The 17,558-nt window shown below is 38.6% G+C and overlaps 1 protein-coding gene across 14 annotated transcripts in view; it reads right to left on the bottom strand.

Moving 5' to 3' along the window:
* Positions 1-17,558, bottom strand: part of EPB41L2 (erythrocyte membrane protein band 4.1 like 2) — a 266,903-nt gene that overhangs the window by 52,882 nt on the left and 196,463 nt on the right. For all 14 annotated transcript variants that reach the window (XM_064290827.1, XM_064290860.1, XM_064290856.1 and 11 more), the window contains 5 exons: positions 16,090-16,165; positions 12,288-12,506; positions 10,606-10,693; positions 4,893-5,045; positions 4,256-4,353 (listed from right to left, as the gene is read on the bottom strand). In XM_064290827.1, the coding sequence (XP_064146897.1) occupies positions 4,256-4,353; positions 4,893-5,045; positions 10,606-10,693; positions 12,288-12,506; positions 16,090-16,165 (634 nt within the window). The remainder of the gene's footprint in view (positions 1-4,255; positions 4,354-4,892; positions 5,046-10,605; positions 10,694-12,287; positions 12,507-16,089; positions 16,166-17,558) is intronic.

Here is a 17,558-nt window from a genome sequence, read left to right on the forward strand (position 1 = left end):
GAAGCACTTACTAATGAAGATCAAAGACCACAACCTTCAGTATGAATTGCACCTCAACATAAAGAAAACAAAAATCCTCACAACTGGACCAATGAGCAACATCATGATAAACGGAGAAAAGACTGAAGTTGTGAAGGATTTCATTTTACTTGGATCCACAATCAACACCCATGGAAGCAGCAGTCAAGAAATCAAAAGACGCATTGCATTGGGCAAATCTGCTGAAAAGGACTTCATTAAAGTGGTGAAAAGCAAAGATGTCACCCTGAAGACTCAGGTGCACGTGACCCAAGCCATGATATTTTCAATCGCATCATATGCATGTGAAAGCTGGAGAATGGATAAGGAAGACCGAAGAAGAACTGACGCCTTTGAATTGTGGTGCTGGCGAAGAATATTGAATACACTATGGACTGCCAAAAGAACAAACAAATCTGTCTTAGAAGGAGTACAGACAGAATGCTCCTTAGAAGCAAGGATGGTGAGACTGCGTCTTACATACTTTGGACATGTTGTCAGGAGGGATGAGTCCCTGGAGAAGGACATCATGCTTGGCAGAGTACAGGGTCAGTGGAAAAGAGGAAGACCCTCAATGAGGTGGATTGACACTGTGGCGGCAACAATGAGCTCAAGCATAACGATTGTGAGGATGGCTCAGGACCAGGCAGTGTTTCATTCTATTGTGCATAGGGTCGCTATGAGTCAGAACTGACTCGACAGCACCTAACAACAACAACAACAACAACAAAGGCCTTGAGCAACATGATCAAAGTAATGATGTGTCAAAACAGAATTCAACTTTTACGTATTTTATTAAGAAGTACAGTAACATTTTAATTTTGTAAAAATTCTGTCATTACAAATAAACTATCATTAAGGTTTCTCCATGGAAAATAAAAGGACATTTAATGGAAAACTTGCATATCAATTACTGAAGTGAATCATACATTTGACAAGAATACCACAAGTTTCCACAAAGCTCTTTATGAAGCTGGCTGATGACACGAATTCACTTGGAATTACTCTGTGTTTACAATGCCAAGTTTAAGTGGCAGTTTAGTATCAAGCTAGAAGAATCTCATGTTAATCTCTTATTCCCACACCAACAAAGTAAGAAACATTGAGATTTACTAGAAGCACATCTGCTGTAAACACAATTGAACAGTATACAGCACGGTGGGTACATTCATGAGTACTTGGAGCCACACTACCTGGATTTGAATTCCACCTCCACCCGTTACTAACTGTATGACCATGGGCATGTTTTTTAACTTCTCTATTCCTCAATTTCTCCACATGTAAAGTAAAGATATTAACATATGCCTCAGAAGATATGTTTTTGTAAAGATTAAAATTAATCCACGTAAAAGCACTTATAATGGTGACAGGCTCTATTAAATGTTCCAGCAAGGATAACATTTTATTATTACGTTCTTGTTCTACTATTAATCTAGCTGATCGGCTATCAATCAACAGACAGATCTGTTTATTTTTTAATGGCTTCAATTTGAAAGCCATTATAATTTCTAAAGAAATCTTTGCACCTTTTGTGATAAATGAAAACAAAATACCCACTGATCTGATTCAAAGAACCCTGTAGATAAATTATGATTTCCCCTTTCTGTGTTAGATATATTGTCTTGTATCACTTTGGAAGCAAAGTTATACATGGTTTAAAGACAAAAAAATGCTTTTGTTAACCATTATTCTCAAAAGTTTGAAGAAGTAAACTGGTCTAATTATAAGTAGATTTGGAGTCAGTGGTCCTTTAGCAAAAGTGACAGAAGGGCCTGAGGCTTTGCAGGGCTAAACATATCTCAGAAATTCCTGCTAGAAGAACAAGAGGGAGGACAATGCTTTAGAATCAGCGCTGGGTCCCTGCCTCTGCTCAGGGCCTGACTCCTGCCCTCCACAACAGGGACCTACCTCTAAGCATCAGCTTCTTTGGCTGTGATGAGGAATAAATGAGGTACAACTCTGTAAAGCAAACGGTTGTATGTGTGACAACAATAAGTGCTCAATGACTGCTAGCACTTGTCATTTCTAAAACTGTTATTGCTTTTATTACCATTATTTGACAGGGACACCTGTTATCTGTCCTGCCTAGACTTGTGTCATTTAGCTAGCTGATATTATTTACTAGTTGTATTTGGTGCAGGCTCATGTTGTCTTAATATAGGTTCTCAAGAAATTATGTTATTATCAAGAAAAATTACAAACTTTTCAAGGATTTATATGATCAGTGTAACTAAGTCAGAAGGAATCAGCATATTTTATGGTTTACATTCTTCCTCTAAAACCTGAGTACCAGAGCAGTTTTAAAAACACCTATTTGTCAACTTAACTTCAAGAAGGAATCATTTGTGCCAGCTGGTAACTTACCATAAAAATAGCATAGTGTGGTCCTAAACTAAGAATAATGATGATAATGATGAGGAGGCGGAGAGAATGATAATAAAGGTTACTATATTCCAGAAATGGCCCTAAGTTTGTTTCACATGTGTTATTTAATTTTGAAAAAAAAAAAAAAAATCCCATAAGGTAGATATTATTATTATCACCATCAAATGAATGAGAAAAGTGAGACACAGAGAGATTGAGTAATTCACCCACAGTCACACACTAGTACGTGGAAAAACAGGATTAGACCTAAGAGTCCAGAGCAAAACCCTTAAAGATGAAGTATGTACTTGAGCAGTCATGTAAGACTGCAGGACTGGAAACAAATGGTGAAAATGAAGGTAAATAAACTATACTTGTAAGAAATGTGTCCTTGAAGAAAAATATGAAAGGAGACAGGATACCAGCTAAGGGTGGTTGGTCTAAGGAGATCTTCTGTTTACTTTAAAGGAGACTTGGGTGTGTTTGTTGGCTGAAGAAGGAGAAGTCAAAGATACCCACTGGAAAGTATATAATTTACAAAGCATGATTCTATGTGAGGCATGAAACAGGGATCAAGACAGAGGAATGGCTATCTCCTCACTGAGACAGTAAAGGAGGGAAAGAATGGTGGGTGGGATGATGTTTAATTATGGGGCAGGAATAAAAGGTATATGAAACTGAGAATGCTCATGACCCACAGAATCTAATATTTGAGCACTGTAGAATGAAAGACATCTGAAGAGAGAGGAAGGGGTGCGGTAGAGGCTCAAGAAGATCCATGAATGTCTGAAATTGGGAAAGGGAGTAAAAGGCTTATCTGGTAGCACTGAGAATCTGGCTGACGTTGGAAATGACATATCTGTAACAGCACTAATCCACCAAACCCGTTGCCGTCGAGTGGATTCCGACTCATAGCAACCCTACAGGACAGAGTAGAACTGCCCTATAGAGTCTCCAAGGAGCACCTGGCAGATCTGAACTGCCGACCTTTAGGTTAGCAGCCATAGCACCTAACCACTAGGCCACCAGGGTAAAAGAGCTGTGCTATTTTGTATTGTTAAAAAAAAAAACTGTATCATGATATCTGTTTATTTTAGGTAGCACTTGACAGCACAGGTACAGAAGTGGTGATATCTGGACACAACACTAATCCACAACCACCAGGTTGGCATGGTGGGTATAAGAACACTCCTGATCAGGCAGCCAAAGAGACAGACCACATAGAGTTCAGGCTGGTTTGAAAGGAAAATAAGGTGGGTGTCAGAACACTCCTGATCAGGTAGCCAAAGGGATAGACTACAGAGAGTTCAGTCTGGTTTGGAAGGAAGATAAGCCAGGAGGGAGCTAATAAGAGCACCTAATGAGCACCTGAGGTGAGTTAGAGTGGAAAGAGGAAAGGCAGCAGGGATGTGGGTGTGCGGTGGTAGTGGAAGGAAAGATGATTAAAGTCAGCAAGTGACCTTTGGGATTACTGCAGGGGCAAATCAATTTTGAGTGGTGACAAGGCATGGCTGGGGCAATGGAAATAGACACAGGAGTGAACTGAAATGAGAGGAGCTCTAGCACTGAGGAGACCAAAGAACAATAAAGCCAGGTGTTGATGCACCTGCCACACTACTACCACCTCCTAATACATGTTGTATGCCATCAAGTCCTACTCTACCCTGTATGACAAAGCAGAACTGCCCATAGGGTTTCCTAGGCTGTACACTTTATGGGAGCAGATCGCCAGGTCTCCTCTCCCATGGAGCAGATGGTAGGTTCGAACTGTTGACCTTCTGGTTAGCAGCTGAGTGCTTCACCACTGTGCTACCAGGGCTCCTAATACATTGTGGGTATCAATAGCAATACGAAGCTGTTTTCTTAAAAATACCTGTAAAAAGTATGATGTTCCACACACACTTTCCACAACCTTTTAGCTGCTCGGTGGTTTGGCAGTTTAAATCCAATGGTGCTCTCAAACTGTTCCAGCTGGAATAAATCCATAAAACAAATTAGCATATCTTGTTGATTAGAAGTTAGTAAAAAACATGGATCCAGATGTTTCTGTAAGAAGTAATTCTTCTTGAAAAAATATTAGAATATCTAATTTTGTATAGGCATGCAATGCTTTTTTCTATGAAAATATTTTATTTGCTATGAATAGCAAGTATCAGCTACTCACATAAACCAGCATTTTTCAGTGTCCACTAAAACTCATTTTATCACCTTCCTATTTAATCTCTACCACATTACTCATTCCACAGGAAAAATGAGAGTCCATTATGTGCCAGGCCTTTTCTACTTATTCTTTTCCACAGAAGGGCGGTTGTTGTTTTCAGCAAAAGGAACATATAAGCAGGTTTATCATGAAGCATCCTGGTCTTTTGCTTTTCTTTTTACCACAGAAGAATAAAGAATATTTCATCTGCTTAAAATGCAGTGGAAAAGAATTCAGTTAACTTGTGGCTGGCCATAAAGGAGGACACTGACAACTGCTGATGTGCCCAGGGAGACATGACAATGCTTACCTCTGCTGGCCTCACTTTAATGTAGAAGTTACTGCGTTTATAGGAAATTTTCAAGATTTTTGGCCAAGCAAAACGATTGATTCTCAGTCTGTCTTTGTAAATGAGGAGTCCATTAGCGCACACACCCAGCTTGATGTCCACGCCTTCAGAGTCCTGCCAAGCATAACCATTTGACCATGGTTAGAGGTGAGAAAGTTATACAGTTCAGGAAGCTAATTGTCTCTGTCAAACCATGACCAAGAATACCAACTTGATATGTTTGAATTTAAATTTTAGTGACAGCAGGAGAGCTAACGGAAAGAGTAGGACACAATCTACATCTTAAATCTATTCATTTTCAAGAACCAAGCTGATTTGCCAACGAGTTACTTCAATATGATTGTAGAACCCAGTATTCTTCAAAAGGCATATGAATAAGTTCTCAAGTTCTGTTTAAGAGCTAAAGAGGAAGAAAAGAAACAACTAGATTAAGATATCCTAAAGACAGGGGTGATAAAATGGGTTTTGCTGGAGCCTAGTCCAGCCCTCAGGGACAGTCTCTTGGTCTGCTTGAAGGTGCAGTCAGCCATTCTGCTCTAGGCAAATTTATCTCAGACGGATTACACTGACTAATAATTGTTAAAATGATGACTATATTCTGCAAAATATCAATCTCTCATTAAAAATTACTTGAATAGGCTGACAGAGTTGAAATCTCGAATTCTTTCAAGCAGTTTATCACTAACTCTGAGTGCTGACATCCAGTTCTCATTACAACATTCCTTTGGATGACATAGTTCAAAGGACTGCAAACTATTCTTGAACTTATTGATATTGATTTATTTCCCAGAGCTTTTATTTGGAATAGATGACTATCTAGAGTAATCACAAGCCTGAAAGACTTTTTATAAACCAAATAAATTGATAGACAAACGTGAACAAGTGTCTCCTCACATTTTAAGCAGTGTTGATCTAAAATGTACAATATTCAAAATATACAAATCGTTATATATTTTTCAGTGGAGAACTGCCTCTCATTCAAGATATACAAAACTAAATACTATTCAGAGATATTTACACATTCAGAAATGATTAGCAACGTAAAACAAATTCTTACAACAAATAACGGAACACCATATTTAGTCTATGATTAAATTCAATAAAAACAAATGTAGCAATTCTATTGCCTTATTACTGAGAAAAATTTAACAAAATTTGTATTTGTTTTAAAAAAAAATAATAGTAGGTAATTGATACCAATTGCTTTCTCTGCTGATAGGTTAGCAATTCATGTGCACAATTAAAATTACACTAGACCACCTGATCAGGTTAAAAAATAAAAATCTGTAAAAAAATCTATAGGGTGCCTTTTTTTTCTCTGGTAGCCATAATTCTCTGTAGAAAAAGAGTAAACAGCTGGGGTGAGGCAGGCACAGGTGCCCAAGCAACTTGGCACCAGGCTCAAATGGAGTGTTTGCCAAAAACATCACAGGCTATGGTGACAGTGAGCAAGGCCGAAGATTGCCCAAGACAGTGTGTTCTCACCACAAGTAAGGAGGCAACCCTCACTTGAAACATTGAACAAAGCAGCTACCTCTAGTCTAAAGCAATCTTTGGACAGGACACTGAAGCTATTTTACCTTAGTAAACAAACATAACCTGGATTCAAATAAATTGGTTTATTCTGGTTTACTCCACGTATTGTTTTAGAATTATCAGTGTTTATGTGAATTGAAGTCATAGATAAATGGTAGGAAGTGAAAAGGAAAAAAAGCATGTTCTCCATATTTGCCTTCTGCATTCAGCAACAAAGTCAGAAAAATAATACAAAGAAGCGCCCTTCTCTGCCTTGTTTTTGCTGCCCACAAGAAGCTGTTGCACAAGAAAAACATGGATTCCATGTCCACTGGCTTCTGAGTGGGTTCAGCCTATGGAAAGTTCTGGCAGAAGATCAGACAGCAGAGGGAGGAAGGAAGGAAAGCGTGTTTAATGCCAGACTCCTTCCCTGTGGAATTTACATCAGGCTGGCTGTGTCCCTCTGACATCACGGCTCCTCTCAAGACAGCTCTCTCCTTCTGTCTTCTGGCAACTACTCTTTACCCTTACCCGTCCTGACCTAGAGGGGTTAAGAGAGGTAGCATACCACCCCTTTGGTTTTCCACACCTTCATCAAGAGTCCCTCCATTCGACCTTCCTCAATGTATTTGAATGTGAGTGTGCCATCAAGAATTCTTCTAATTAAAAATACCTGATCTTAAGGCAGTGAAAAACGTATAATGGCACAAAACTACAAACTACATGAAGATTTCTTTTAAACTGCTATATTAGGTTACAGATATTCTTTTCAATAAATGATAAATATCTTGCTTATCAAATATTATCCAATGAGTTTAGAAGATGATAAATTGAATGAATGAATGTCACTTTGAATTTTTTTAGCAAGTGTTCTGCTCTTAACCACACAGCAAGAGCTCATTTTAAACCTATAACAGATGCCATATTTTTCTTTCATTTTCTAAGATACAACATTAAAACGAAAAATCCTAAAATCTTGCAGCATGGTCATCTAAGAACTGGTTTCTAATTTATCAACAAAATAACTGAAAAACCGAACATACTGCTGTCAAGTGGACTCCGAGACATGGTGACCCTAAAGGATGGGGGAAAACTGCCCCATACAGTTTCCAAGGAGCAGCTGGTGGATTCAAACTACCAACCTTTTGGTTAGCAGACAAGGTCTTAACCACTATACCGCCAGGGCTCCCAACAACAAGATTTATGTGTGGCAAGAGAAAAAGGATTTCGAGGCAAGGCAGGCCTAGGGAAATTTTTTTGGTCCCAAGCTCCATTTTCCCCTCCCTCCCCTATTTCTGTTTCTCAGCTGCCCAAGCCAGTCACCATCATATAAAAACATAAGCTGAAAAACACTCAAGTGTTAGAAGGTCTATTTCAGTCCCTACTAAGTTTTATCAGAAGATAATAGACACATGGGACTGATTAACAATTATGGCTTTCAGCAAGTCATTCTCTACATTGTTTTACGTACCTGTAAAATAAAAACCTTCAAATCTTACAAGAAACAGCTCATGTGAAAAGCACTTTTAAAAATTAAAGGTGTTACAGCTCCTAGCAGTTAAAAATAATGCTGCCAAAGATTATTTACTGATGAAAAAAGGTTTATGCCAAGTAAAAAAAACAACTCAACCTCACAAAATGATACTTCAGAATATACTCCCATTAAAAAAAAAAGTCTGAGGACAACTGCTCAGAGATTAAAAAGAAAACAAGAACATGTACCAAAATAATAACAGTGCTTATTTGCGCATAAAGAGATTTTAAGTGATTTTTTTTTTTTTAATTTTTTAAAATAATTTTTATTGTACTTTAAGTGAAAGTTTACAAGTCAGGTACGTTTGTCACATATAAGCTTATATACACCTTACTCCATACTCCCACTTACTCTCCTAACGAGTCAGCCCACTTCCTCCTTCCAGTCTCTCCTTTCGTGACCGTTTTGCCAGTTTCTAACCCTCTCTACCCTCCCATCTCCCCTCCAGACAGGAGATGCCAACACAGCCTCGTGTCCACCTGATACAAGTAGCTCACTCTTCATCAGCATCTCTCTCCAACCCATTGTCCAGTCCCTTCCATGTCTGATGAGTTGTCTTCGGGAATGGTTCCTGTCCTGGGCCAAAAGAAGGTTTGGGGACCATGACCGCTGGGATTCTTCTAGTCTCAGTCAGACCATTAAGCCCGGTCTTTTTATGAGAATTTGGCATCTGCATCCCACTGTTCTCCTGCTCCCTCAGGGGTTCTCTGCTGTACTCCCTGTCAGGGCAGTCATTGGTTGTAGCTGGGCACCATCTAGTTCTTCTGGTCTCAGGATGATGTAAGTCTCTGGTTCATGTGGCCCTTTCTGTCTCTTGGGCTTACAGTTATCGTGTGACCTTGGTGTTCTTCATTCTCCTTTGATCCAGGTGGGTTGAGACCAATTCATGCATCTTAGATGGCCGCTTGTTAGCATTTCAGACCCCAGATGCCACACTTCAAAGTGGGATGCAGAATGTTTTCATAATAGAATTATTTTGCCAATTGACTTAGAAGTCCCCTTAAGCCATAGTCCCCAAACCCCTGCCCTTGCTCTGCTGACCTTCAAAGCATTCAGTTTATCCCAGAAACATCTTTGCTTTTGGTCCAGTCCAGTTGAGCTGAACTTCCCTGTATTGAGTATTGTCCTTCCTTTCACCTAAAGTAGTTCTTATCTACTAACTAATCAGTAAATAACCCTCTCCTACCCTCCCTCCCTCCCCACCTCGTAACCACAAAAGTATGTGTTCTTCTCAGTTCATACTATTTCTCAAGATCTTATAATAGTGGTCTTATACAATATTTGTCCTTTTGCATCTGACTAATTTCACTCAGCATAATGCCTTCCAGGTTCCTCCATGTTATGAAATGTTTCAGATTCCTCACAGTTCTTTATCGATGCATAGTATTCCATTGTGTGAATATACCATAATTTATTCAACCATTCATCCGTTGATGGACACCTTGGTTGCTTCCAGCTTTTTGCTATTGTAAACAGTGCTGCAATAAACATGGGTGTGCATATATCTGTTCGTGTAAAGGCTCTTATTTCTCTAGGGTATATTCTGAGGAGTAGGATTTCTGGGTCGTATGGTAGTACTATTTCTAACTTTTTTAAAGTGATTTTTATTTTCTTTCGCTTGCTTCTATTTACTTTATATGATGAACATGTATTTTTGTAATAAGGAGAAATATTAATCAATAAAGGAAATCATTGAGGGGGAAAGTGTTTTGCAAAATGAAGTACTATTAATAACACAAAATGAAGGAAGATATCTTTGGGTGGGGGCCCTTCCTAGAAATGTCTCAAATAATATGATCTGGACTTCCTGTGCTGCATCTAGGGATTGGCAGTGTCTTTTAAAAGCAGGTAATCATAAATGCCCTCAGTATGTTGAGGTGACTCTGGACATTTTTCAAAATCAAATCCATCTTTCTACTGTATGCCTTTGTTATCCTCGACTCTCCCCACTATATGATCATCATAACTAAAATCATGAAGTAGGTGATGTTACCAGCATGCTTCCAACCCACCCCCCTCCCCAGCTTCTAATACTCCATTTTTTTCCCACTTCTCAAATTAGATTGAAGGTGATTTATCACCTTAAGCCTGGACCAGTGTGTTTTACCCTTCATGAAGGGCAAAACAAAGAGACCTATGGGAAAGAGCCCAAAACTGTTGTGCTCCTTCACAGCCCAGAAACTTTTTGATAGGTGTTCAGATTCATATCACTTTTGCCCTTTATGGTTGCTAGGCTCTGCTCCCCTCTCCCAAGACATGGGCGGGGTGGGAAGAGGAGGCCAGTACGGAGGCAGTAATTGGCATAGCAGAAGTTGGGACTCAGGATAAGGAATAAAGAATGGATCCTAAGAAAGACTGACGAGGTGAGTCTTCAGACAAGTACATACGAAAACATATTATATGAAAAGATTGGGAAGAGAAGAATGAAGTTGAGAGAGAACAAGTGGTCCTTCCCCCAACTGTAAACTCTACCAATTAGTCACCAAAGAAATACTACAGAGATCCTCAAGTGAGATGATTAGCTTTTTCCCAAAAATGAACTAGGCTATTGAGAAACTGGAGTCCTCTCAAAACTCCAGTCAACAGACTGGAACAAGGCCTCATCCACTGTTATATTTATAGTACCTTGGCATGGTGCAGGTCAACACCATACATGGAGAGCCTCTTCACATTTTCTAAGAACTGAGAATCAGCTTGTGCTGGAGATAAGCCCCTGTGAATCAAAAGAAACAATATTATACTATTAGTAGATGCAACTGTGGCCAAAATGGAGGTGGGGTGTAAGCATGGAGAGCTTGGGGTAGAGGGAGTAACCCAACTAAATTTATGGAAAAGTAGGAAACCAATAAGAAGACTCAATTGTTAACCTCTAGCATTTTTCTCACGAGATCCTCTAATTGTTAACTGCAAAGATGTACACCTCCACCCTTACGCTGTCTTAAGAAGGTAAGTTCTTATTGATTTTTTTTTTCTACTGGGGCAAAAAGCCACAGCAACAATGGGTACAGCGTAATTTAACTGAGAACAAAACTGTGATTTCATTGTTCTGAGATGAATACTTAAGTCTTTAATTTTATTTTCCACAAAGATTGAGCAAATAAAGATCAGAATTACTGGTGCTGGCTTTTACAGCTTTGATCAACGAAACATATTGCATTCTGTGTATACTACATTTATTTCCATTCATATCTGTATCCTTAGCTAAAATTTTAAGCTTGTCCCATTAATTTTCATATTCTCCATGGCATTTGAGCACCTGATATTTCAAAGTAGATTTATACAGTAAATGTGTGTTGAATAGAATTGGAATAAAGTTTGTAAGAAAATAGAGCTAAATGCTGCATTTATTTATTTATTTTTATTTTAAAGAAAGTCAGTGAACATGGACTGTTTTAAAACTTCTAATCCCTGAATGTTCCTTTCAAATCATTTTAAGTCAAAATTTTATAAAATTTCAATTTTGCAGTATGGTACAATTATAATTTTGTAGCTGTTTTCAAATAATATAATTTTGCAGGAGTTTTAAAAACTTGTGTTCCAAAATTCACTATTTCCACATAGATATAAGAGCTTTCCAAGTACAATACAATATTTAAGTAATTTATATAATCCTTAGCTAAACTAAAAGGCAATCTTCCGTGGACAGTGTAGCCACCTATATGTTTCAATAACTACTCCTACGCCCATCACTACCCACATTTCTGATTCAAATCCTGATGCCTCGTCATCTTCCCAGGCTTTCTTATCAAATATGGTCATAAAAAACAATTAAAAGGCAGAAGAAATATTACGTAAATGCCAGCTAAGTATGTTCATGTGTTTATTAAAGAATAGGATTGGGGGTAGGGGGAGGAGATACCATAGGGAAAAATAAATTTTTATTAAATAAAAACATTTATTCCCATGAGTGTAGTTTACAAAAACAATGAAAGGGTATCTTGGGGCTGCAGATTGTCTTGATCAGTACCAGGTGATGCTCCAAAAGGACAAACTGGATAATCCCATAAACTATGCTCAAATGTCTAGCATCATCTGTTATGTTGTTGGCAGCTGCTGTTGAGTCCAACTCATGGTCACCCCATGTAAGCAGAACTGCTTCACAGGGTTTTCAAGGCTGTGACCTTTCAGAAGCAGATCACCAGGCCTGTCTTCCAAGGTGCCTCTGGGTGGGTCTGAATCATCAATCTTTTGGCTAGTACTTGAGCACTTAACCGTTTGTGCCACCTAGGAACTCCCAGCAAGTGTTATAAGAGGAGCTGTGTAAGGTTTTCACAGCCATTGTCTCTCCAGTAAGCAAATCAACAGACCTGTGGGTTTTATGTAGTTCTGCCACCTTCTCTTCAAGCTCCTTAGTCTGTGTTGGGGCAAACTGGAAGTCACTGACGACATCAGGGCTATGCTCTTCTGGGTCATAGTCCCCGAGTTCAGCCTGCAGTGTGTAGGATCCCAGGAGAGCGTGAGTCACAAAGGAGCAGGGCAGGCGGCCAGAGGCAATGTCCTGCCGGAGCTGAAGGCACAGGAAGTATCTGTGAGCAGCAGGGGGAGAACAATTAGTTAAGATAGTAACACTCATAATTGAGTCCTAATATTTCTTTGAAAAAAAAATCCACAATATAGGCTTTCTTAATATCCCATAGCAAAAACAAGTCTTCTCTAATAAGAAGCTCCACCTTGCTCCTTGGACTCCTAACCTTGTGGCTTCTCTAAAGAAGCTGAGTCTAGAGAACTAATAGAATGGAAATGCCAAATTGCTGCTCTGGTAATAAAAACCCCCAATGCTGTCAAGTGGATTCCAACTCGTAGCGACCCTACAGGACAGAGCACAACTGCACTACAGAGTTTCCAAGTAGTGGATGGTGGATTCAAACTGCTTACCCTTTTGGTTAACAGCTGAACACCTAACCACTAAGCCACCAGGGCTCTGGTAATACCTGGTCTGTTATTACTACAATAAAGAGCTTTGTGACTGAAGGTAAACATTCCAACCAAATAAACTCTGTCTCCTTGGATTTAAAACTGCAATAAAAATTAGCATGTCCCCCAGGAGAGTAACAAGAAAAGATAAGGACACCTGCGCCTTATTCTCACTACCTTTTTCATATTGATTTCTTCTTTAACAACTGTAAGTAATCTTAACTTTTGGAAGCCCTTACTTGCCCACTTACCCCCATCTAGAAAGGCAGCTAGTGCAGTACAGTACAGAACGCATGGGCTTCAGAGTCAGGAAGAGCTGATTCACTCTATGTAGGCTTAGGCAAGTTAACATACTTGTGTAAGGCCAATTCCTCACCTGTAAAATGGGAAGAGTTCCACCTCCCTAGGAAGATGAGCATAAAATTAAATATAAATAAAATACCTGGCATGGTGCCCAGGAATCAGTAATAGGTAGCTATAATAATAATTGGAGCCCTGGTGGCACATCAGTTTAACTTTCAGCTGCTAAGAAGAAGGTGGGCAGTTTGAATCCACCAGCCGCTCCTTGGAAACCCTATGGGGCAGTTCTACTCTGTCCTATAGGGTCACTATGAGTTGGAATCAACTGGATGGCAATGTTTTACTTTTCATAATAATTACTATTACTATTATAATTATTATTAGCTAATAGTTACTATTATTATTCAATGTTCCAAGTGGCTTACTGCAATTATAAAAGCACTTCTGTTTTCCACTTCCTGGTGAAACTGTAGAAACATGTTATTTATATTCCAAGAGGATTCTTTTGTTCTGCTATTTACTCTCTTTGTGACATTTTGAAACCTCATTTCTACTCTCAAATTTAACCACTTGTTAAGGTTACCACCAATCCCCTCCCAACTAAAAGTGCCCTCGTTCTGAGGATCTTCTAAAGACTGCCATCCCCAATGGCAGCTGGCCGCCTTCTTCTTGTGGGCGTTATTGCCTAGCCCAAGCTTCAGGGCCCATCCACCTCTTGCTCTTTACTGGCCACATTCAAAGGGAAGTATGGTTTCGGATCTAGGCCTTCCTTGCTGGGTCTGAGGATGCATGCCAGCACATGGTTTCAGCCATCACCTAGTTGGCTTACACCTGAATCACTGCTCAAACCTACAGTCAGACAGGGCAAGGGCTCTAAATAGACCACTGAAGTCCCGCAGTTAGCAAAGTACTTGCCATGTGGCAAGTGCTCAGTAATTTTCTGAGGGGATCAAAGTCTTCTCACTATCACTACAATCTGGGTATTTTCATGCATTTGCATAAAGGGGATTATTTCTTCATCCCCTAGAACAACATGAGCATATCTGCAATTACTTTAGAAAACTGTGTTTCAACTACAATTCCAGGCTATCCGTAAATTCTCTAAGTATAATCAGATAACGGTGCTAGTTCGCTATATTTTGTAGCTCTTTTAAGACCTACCGCAAAGATTCTGCCTATCATTAAAATCTTGTTGCTTCTTTCTATATCATTGTCTCTACTTTTCCCACTGGTACTTTCCTGTTTGCAAGGCCTAAGTTTATGCTCTAGAAACTTCAAACTAAAATTGCAAGAGCTTCCAAATCTCCCAACTCCATCTTCACACAGCAAGAAAAAGCACTCTTCAAACATTATTCTGAGTAGTGTTACTGCTCTGCTCCAATTCTACCACGCCTTCTAAATGTTCACTCAAGTCTTCGTGAAAATTTTAATCAAGCCATTTAGGCTGGCAGGCCACAAGTACAGGCAGGTGGCTGATCTCAGGCTGCACCACTGAGGCCTGTAGTTAGTTCAGACTATATAATTCCTCCCACCACAAACGAGGTGGCTATTTAAGCCTTGTTTATAAGAAAAGCCAAAAGAACTTACTGGTACTATAAAGCTGCAATCACCAAAGGATTATAATCCCCCAAACAAATTACCACACAGGGGAGTGTATGTACAGAGAGGGCGTTGGGTCTCAAAGCCCCAATTACATCCATTGCTCAAAGGCACTCCTGCAGTAAAGCTGTGTCCTATACACACCAACCTATCAGGTTTTACGCTCCAAACTGCTCGCTGTGCAGTTACAAAAGCCACTATTTATTATTTACTAGGTGAAGCTAATTGAATCAGAGCTTAATTAGTATCAGTACATCCCTATTCAGCAACAAATAATAAAAGAAAAATAAAGACTTGCCACTAATCCAATCTTGGAAAGAAATCCCCATCTTCCCTAGTTTACGCATGGATAACATGCACTTTTAAAGCATGTTAAGACATCTGTACAAACTGAAGTCTGACAAGGAAACTACCCTAGCAGGGAGCATCAAAGGCACAGGAGCCACAGATATGCAGAATCTTTTGCAAGGCCCTCTAGTTTTCTGAAAGTACTTACACTGCAGCACAGTTTTCCGTGGCCATACAAATAATCTTTTTAAAAACATTTAAAAATTATTCTATATACCTATTCTCACCTAAACTAAGAAATCCTGTCACTCGTACCCAGTCTAATAGGACTAAAATATCAAGGTACTTGTTGATTCACAATATCCCTCGGCTACCATTCAAATACTCATGTACTCTCCATATCAGTAAATGCTCTCTTCCTCCTGAATTGAATCCTTTACTTACAATTTAAACCTATGTTCCTATAGCCCAGACAACCTATCAATCAGGAGATGGAAATAAGAAAATCTATGTATGAAATCCAACACAAGTAATGCTACCTCATTAGTTTGCTTCTTGTGTTTTGTTTGTGGCAGGGTTCAATTTACATTTTAAAATAATTTCACTTTTCAATCCTTAAATCATCTTTGCAATATGAGACTAGTACACAGGCACATGCATGTTACACAATAAAAATATCCTATTATTAAAATCTGAAATGTTTAATATCAGTTATTTTTTAAAGTATAACACAGAAACAAAGTTGCTAGCAATATAATTTTTAAAAATAATCCACTACTTGAATATAAATGGAGAAATTAAGAAAGAAAAAAGAAAAGTGTATAGATTTTTTTTTTAATTGGCAACATTTCTATTTGGGAGTACCCATTTGCAAAGACACTTTCTAAAATTTAGCTTATAAAAAATTGCTTTGGTTTTTAATCCTGAAATTAACACCATTCTCCCGGAGCACAGAAATAAATGAAAGCTATGAGTAAAGGCTCATTCTTCAATACAAATACAAAGTACCTGGTGATATCTTCAGTCAGCTGAGAGGGATCAGGAGGATAAAACTTCACATTAAAGGTGAACAGCCAGGGAAGATCTGTAATTATTAAATATGATGGCTAGTTATCCAACCAACAGAATGCCCATTTATCTTGATCAAACCTGGAGGTCAATATGTGAACAATTCAGGCTAATCCCACTGTAAGGTGGTTTAGAGAAATGTATTTTAATTAAAGAAAAGTGGTATCATTTACAAGACAAAAACAAAAGGAATAAAAATCAGTTCTATAAATATCTCACTATGAAAAAATAATACGTGCACTTTTTTATAAACATTTACTGGAACTTCAGCAAATGTTTTCTGTGGTGATCCATAATGCAAATATGTTAATATAACTTATACATAATGGTTCTAAGATAAGATTTGTTTTAACCACAGGACTTTCAAGTACCACAAGCTCTCCATTCTTCAAAAACCAAAAAAAAGCGTTTTAGGATTTCTATACTGTTGGCGGAAGGAGGGTAATGATCAAGTGATCATAATACCTATTCTGAAAATGGTTAATGGGCTATTTGAAGGAATTGTTGAAGGAGATCTCAAGGTAGGGAGAGTGTGGTCAAACTCCACAATACTTTAGGACAATAAAATTATTTCCCAGGTTTTACAGAGTAGGTGTAAGTATACTTCTATAAAACATACTTTGCTCTGTTGTGCCATAAAGAATGAATATATGAAAAAAACAATGTCATAAATGACTTACTAAAAGTTAAAATACTGCTATTTACACATTAAATATTTAACAAATGTTTGTTATGTTATGCTTTAGGTGGCTTTATTAAATCAAAACAATACGACAAAAATATGGGAAAAGGGCAGGTATTAGTCACCTAAAAGAGATTCAAAGAATTCCACTCCCTAAATTCAGAGTTTTCCTCAAAGTGCATAGTATTCTTATTTCTAAAGGAAAATGTGCACATGTGTGTGTGCGCTGTGTGAAGTTATTTTACTCTACACATATATGAAGGCCTCAGGAGATCAGAAATTTATGGACTTGAAGAAAAACTTCCTTGTATCCCATTTTCGTTTGAATTGTGCTTTAGGTGAAAGTTTACAGCTCAAGTTAATGTCTCATTCAAAAATTCATAAACATACTGTTTTTGCGACATTAGCTGCAATCCCCACCAATGTTACAGCACACTCCCCCTCTCCACCTCGGGTTTCCTGTGTCCATTCGACCAGTTCCTGTCCCTTCCTGCCTTCTCATCCTGCTTTTGGACAGGAGCTGCCCATTTGGTCTTCTGTATCTGATTGAACTAAGAAGCAAATTCCTTGCATGTATTATTTTTGTTTTATAGACCTGTTTAATCTTTGTCTGAAGAGTGGGCTTTGGGGTTGATTTCAGTGCCTTGTATCCCATTATTATTTCTCAAATGCCTCCTTGCTTACTTGTTTTCTAGGTCACAATGCTTGCCTGGATATTATCACATAG

This window comes from Loxodonta africana, chromosome 1, assembly GCF_030014295.1.
Source record: "Loxodonta africana isolate mLoxAfr1 chromosome 1, mLoxAfr1.hap2, whole genome shotgun sequence".
NCBI lineage: Eukaryota > Metazoa > Chordata > Mammalia > Proboscidea > Elephantidae > Loxodonta > Loxodonta africana.